This window comes from Equus asinus, chromosome 23 (assembly GCF_041296235.1).
Source record: "Equus asinus isolate D_3611 breed Donkey chromosome 23, EquAss-T2T_v2, whole genome shotgun sequence".
NCBI classification, from domain to species: Eukaryota; Metazoa; Chordata; class Mammalia; order Perissodactyla; family Equidae; genus Equus; species Equus asinus.
In genome coordinates, this window is record NC_091812.1 from 19,274,374 (window position 1) to 19,280,373 (window position 6,000).

A 6,000-nucleotide genomic window follows, 5' to 3' on the forward strand; every position below is an offset into this window, starting at 1 on the left:
TGGGTCTGTGATGCAAAAACCCCACGTTATCCATTAATTTATGCCCACTGCTGACCTCCATCTGAGGTAAGAGGTCAGAATGTGTATGTCGCACTTTATTACTCCATTTTCTCTTTATTAAAGATGATACTTTGCATGTTTGTTTGTTTATATGCAATCCATTTCATGGTACAGAATTCAAAAAGTACAAAAAGGTGTAGAGGGAAAAGTGAGTCATCCTGCCTATTTCTCTGGCACTAGCTCCTCTCCCTGTGCCATATTATATTCACTGTTCTTGGCCTTGCTCTTTGCACTTAATAACATATCTCAAATGCCTTTCCATACTGGTGCCTGTGACACTGTATTCTATGTGTGAGCACACCATAATTTATTTTAGCCAGTCCCTTGTTGATGAACACCCTTATCAATTACTTGCTTTTGGAAGTAGTGCTACAATGACCATCCCTGTACATATGGCATCTTTGCTCATGTGAAGGAGAGCTGTAGGATGCACTATTAATCTCCTAGTGCAGTTCTTTCCATCACATAGTCTTGCACATTTCTGGGCAAAGACAAAGTGGAATCATCCCAGCCTCCTTTCCCTCTACTTATAAAACCCTACGTGGCCCCATCTGTGTGCCCCCTCTGCAGCTCCCCAGAAAGGAGAAAGAGGACTCTCGAGCACTTCACGCCCTCTCCCTCCCCATGGTCTCCTAATAAGTTGCCTGTTTTTGAAGCCAATTGAACTAAATGAAAAGCACTAGACAGAGCAGGGGACGAGGATGAGCTTTTCCAGAAACAGTGGACTGCTCAAATACTTGAAACATGTTTCCCTTGCCTGCTATATGCACACTGATTGAAAACATCAACAAAGGAGTTGTCAGAAACCAGGAAAAGAAGAGGGGCTTTCTCAGCAAAAACTTACCATGACCACTTGAGTCTTGAATGTGAGCTTTAAAAAATCCAGTTAGTGAAAGGAAAAAAAAGGCACCATCAGTTTTGAATGTAACATGGACCTGATTTGTTCTTTGAACTAAATCATGGAATTTTCAGAATTTGGGGGAAAATAGTTATTGCCTCAATTGTGCGGGTGCCTTTGCCAGACAGTGAAGTGCCCTGGCTCTTCCAAGCCTCCATTGTCAGTCCCTCACCCTGAGAAAGAGCCATCTGGCCTGAGCAGCACCTCTTGCCTTCAGAAGAGAAAGGAGGGCCATGCCCACACTTGGACAAATTCACCTTCCATCCTCTCATGGCCCTGTGAGAGGACAGTCCATTCTCCCACTTCCAAGGGGCACCTAATGTTCCTATGGGCTGCTCAGAGCTGAGAAGCAAAGAAAGGCAAGCACACCCCACGGTCAGATGGAGGGGACTCCTGTGATAGCTGTGAGCTGCCTTTCTACTGATATGATTCCTTTTACAGTATATCCTTTTTACTGCAGTACAATTTACATGCAAAAGAGGCCCATTTTTGGTCTGCATGTGAGTTTTGACAAACGTGTCCCCTGTGTAACGACAACCACAATCAAGATGTAGAACATTTCCACCACAACTAGAAAATCTTCCTCATGGCCAGCTGAGCTGACAGCCCCCACCTCCACCCCAAAGCTGTTCCAGGCAGCTACTGATCTTTCTTTCACAATAGACTACTTTAGCTTCTTCTAGAATTTCATATGAATGGGCTCACTTAGCGTTCATGTTGTTACATTATTTTCCTTTTTATTTCAGAGTAGTATTCTATTTTATGGACATCTACAATTTGTTTATTCATTTGCCTGTTGAACATTTGAGTCAATTCCAACGTGGGACTATTAGGAATAGAGCTGCCGTAAATATTCATGTACAGTCTTCTTGTGGGCATAGGTCTTTATTTCTCCTGGGAAAATTCATTAGGAGTGGACTGCTGGGTCATGCAGGCAGTGGATGTTAACTTCAAAAGAAGCTGTCAAGTATGTGTGTATTTTACAAACAGGCTGTCAGGTTACATTCTCACAAACAATGTACAAGAGCTCTAGTTGCTCCACATCCTCACCAACACTTAGCATTGTCCATGTTTTTAGCCATTTTAGAGGATGTGTAGTGGTATCTCGTTGTTTTAACCTGCATTTCCCTGGTGATTAACACTATTGAACATCTACTCACGTGCTTATTCGCCATTTGCATTTCCTTTGTGAAATCTCTGTATTCGTTTATTAGACACTTGTCTTCTTATTACTGAGTTACAACAGTTCTTTATACATTCTGAATAAGATCTTTGTCAAATAAATGTCAATATTTTCTGGGACCAATTTTGTGTCTTCAGCAGCTGGTCTTGTGCCTGGCACATTGTAGCAGGTGGCCAGGTCACACTGAATATTAAAACTTGTCATTAAGCAGAAAGTAGCATTTGTAGAGGCCAAGGTTATCAATTCCAAGCCCTTTGTAGAGAGTCTCTGAATCCACACAGCCCCTTTCTCTCCATCCAAATTCAAGGGGAAATGGAAAAAAGAGTCTAGGAAGCAACAGGTGTTTGACACCGTGCACTGTACACTTATTTGTCACTATTGATTCTGTCATCAGAATGGGAAGCCCAGTTAGGATGTCAGATTTACTAACTTGGTCACACCATGTCTGCATCTGTGTGTTTATGCTTATTTACAGATTCGTTCTGAGACAATTGCCACTTATGCTCTCTGCGGCTTTGCCAATTTTACTTCCCTAGTAATAGCAATCAAGACTCTCGGTAAGTAAAAATAATATTCTTCAACAACAGATGTGCTGTAAACATGCTTCAGATCTCCATGTTGCTCTGTAGCGTTATTCATGTCAGGAAAAGAAGGCCCAGTAAGAACAGTAAATCCTTTGGGGTCTATTTGTTATCCCTGCTCTGCAATGTAGTTCCCCGTGTAGACCCAAGCTAACATCGGGAAGAATCTGCCCAAATGCAGAGGTGCTTCTCCAGCCAGGGGTGACACATGGCTTTCACTTCATGTGCCAATTCCAGTAGACTTATAATGGCCACCTGGAGAAGGATTCTGAGGTCCAATTGAAATTAAGTGGGAAAATGCTGTGATTAGTGAGTGATGTCTGCTGTGAGCACAAACGTGGATGGTGACAGATGAGTTGCAGATGTTTGGGATCCTTCCTTGCAATGCATTTGACTTGCTGTGCCTTCAACATGCTGTGTTCACCCTTGAATGAACCTTTGGACTTGTTTCTTCTGTAGAGAATGGAAGCCTCTGGGCCTTTTGGTGTGGACAAACTGCTTTTCCTCCCACACCAGGGAACTTCTCCAGATGTGGAACTCATCACTAAGCTCTTGAATCTTGAATTGCTGAGCTAAGTTTAAAAAAAGAAAAGTCAGCTGCTCTGAGACTCTAGCCCCAGAACAATTCTCAGAGGTTGGGAATTTGGAATTCTAATCAATAAGCTTCAACATTAACCTCTCATATCTGCTTCCATGTTTCCCAGCAATTATGCTGATTTTCAGAAGGGATGACGTTTCTGCAGTGGCAGTGAGAGCTCTGATTGCAGGAATCATCTCTTCCTTCATGATGGGCTGCATCGCAGGTACTACTACCACTGTGTCCTGTGTCCCTGTGCCCACAGCTCTCAGGGGGCGGTGCCTGCAACTTTATATGAAGCATATGCTGTGCAGAGAGCTGAGAGGCAGAGACGTGTTAAGCATATCGTGAAGTGAAATGTGTGCAGCATGGTGGAGAAGCTATGAATAGAAGGAGACTTCAGTGACCTTGTGAATTAATAAAATCCGTCATGCTCTGTTCCACTTCTAGGCATCCTCTCCAGCACACCTGTAGACATCAACTGCCATCACATTTTAGAGAACGCCTTCGTCTCCAGCTTACCTCAAAACACAACCGACGTGGTGTCGTGTTGCCAGAGCCTACTGAGCAGGTATTGTATTCTTGATCATAACCTCTTTATATCCATTATTAATTTAAAAATTAGACCTAAAGACCCCTTCCACTTATTTTTAAACTTCATAACTCTTACTTTATTTAAATATAAGAACCTCTGTGGCAATTCTAACTACCTTTCATTTTGATGTTTCTCGGCTAAGACTAGGGCCCGTAGCCATCTAGTGTCGCTCAAGCATTTCACATGTCCCTGCTGTGTTGGACACTTGGTGTGAATTAGCTCACTTGCACCTTGCAGATGTGGTGTAAGTTAGGCACTGTTGCCTTTTTACGCGTTATATAAAATCAGGGCTTGGGGAGGCTATGTCACTGACCCAAGCAAAATGTGTGCAAGCACAGTCAAGTTAGAAAGACCCAAGAAAATCGGGGTCTTTCTGCTCACAGAGCCCATGCACTTAACTAGTACTTGAGTACTAGTTACTAGGTTCTGCCTCCCTTTCAAGGGGATCAACCAATGCAGGCTCTCCTGACAACATGGTGATGATGACAGGCCATGGTGCATGAGGGGCTGCCAGTGCCCCATGCCAGCAACCCCCCCGTACAGTTTTTATTTGCAAAATCAATATCCCCACCCCATCTGCCCTTCTTAATGTGCAAGTGTTTTATAAGGATTAGTTCTATCCTTTCTTTGTTTATTCTGGAGGAAATAGGTGGAGTCCTTGAGGCCAAACAGGATTTGAGAGTCAAAACTATTTCTTTGGTGTCTCTGTCCTTAACCCACTGTAACCTGAGTGTGAGGGGGGAAGTCAGCTCCCTGTCCTATTCTATTTTTAATGTGTTATCTTCTGCTCATCTACTGTTTCCATCTTCACTTTCCATCTCTGAATGTCTTTAGATTTGAAGTATGTCTCTTGTAGGCAGGTTTGTTTTTTAATCCATTCAGCAATGGAACTTTTAATCCATTTACATTTTAGGTAATAAGATATGTTCTTATTGCCATTTTGTTAATTGTTTTCTAGAAGTTTGGGTAATTCTTCTCTGTTCCTTTCTTCTCTTGCCATTTTCCATTGTGAGTTGATGAGTTTCTTTACTGTTATGTTTGGATTCCTTTCTCTTTATTTTGTGTATCTATTAGAGTTTTGATCATTGGTTGCCACAAGGTTCATATATAACACCCTTAACTTCTTATTGTAGAAAGAGTATAACATTCTTAATTCTTATGTTAATGTAACATGTTAATAAAATATCCCTCTAATTCAAGAAAGTTGTTATTTCTGATGTTTTGTTTTTATAGACAATAAAGCAATTAATTTGTTGAGCTGTTAAGTTATTGCTCTTAGGTTTTTTTCTCCCCTAAATTTAGTACCAGAAACGAAGAAGGAAGTAACAGGTAGACTGTTTATCCACAGTTAAATTCTCTACCTTAAGTTCTCTTGTTTCAGCTAATGCACTTTAAAATAACAATGGAACCTCTAGAAATGTCAGGCACCCAGAGACTCTAACTTATTCTGTGGCCAAGTTAATTGCTAACTTCATCATACTTTTAGATAAGAAATATTTCTTTTCTTTTTTGTTTTGGTCCCTTGAAAGCCCTTTTTTATTATAGGTCAATATTTGGGTCCCTGTGTTTCTCCAGAGTGTGGCCACTGTGATAGGAACATGTGATGGGACTAGATCAATTCCTACAAACCCCTTAAGTGAAGATACTCATATACATGACAAAATGCATTGGCTTGGCCTCTGCCACCTCCTGTCATGCTCCCAACAAACTTTTTGGACATGTATTGCACAGGGTTGCAGGTCCATTGCTGGTTTTACAAGAAGAATGACAAGGCTGGTGTTTTCCCAAAATGTCTGTGTAGAGAAAGATGCAACAAATCAGTCTCCTTTGAACAAGTTCATAGTATTACAGTGTTGGAAAAGGTCTCATGGGTAATCTGGTCTCCCTTCCTGCTCAAAATAGAATCTCTACAATTTTACATTAACTAAATGTTGGCACCCACACATTGTCTACTGTGTGGACTTCATTCATTTATTTTTTTTCTCTTACTGCTTCATTTACAATTGATTATCAAGACTTTCTTTGCAAACTTCTAGTGAAAAAGTAGTTTTAAATACTAAGGGGCTATTTCCTCTAACAAGTCTTACTTCTTTCATAGATTAAAAA

General features: G+C 41.2%; 1 protein-coding gene across 1 annotated transcript in view; it reads left to right on the forward strand.

Moving 5' to 3' along the window:
• The window catches only part of LOC106825818 (solute carrier family 28 member 3-like), a 29,836-nt gene extending 24,655 nt beyond the window's left edge, over positions 1–5,181 (forward strand). The window contains exons 13-15 of the mRNA XM_070496089.1: positions 2,617–2,698; positions 3,427–3,525; positions 3,750–5,181. Coding sequence (XP_070352190.1) covers positions 2,617–2,698; positions 3,427–3,525; positions 3,750–4,021 — 453 coding nt within the window. The 3' untranslated portion in view covers positions 4,022–5,181. The remainder of the gene's footprint in view (positions 1–2,616; positions 2,699–3,426; positions 3,526–3,749) is intronic.
• The last annotated feature ends 819 nt before the right edge of the window (positions 5,182–6,000 follow it).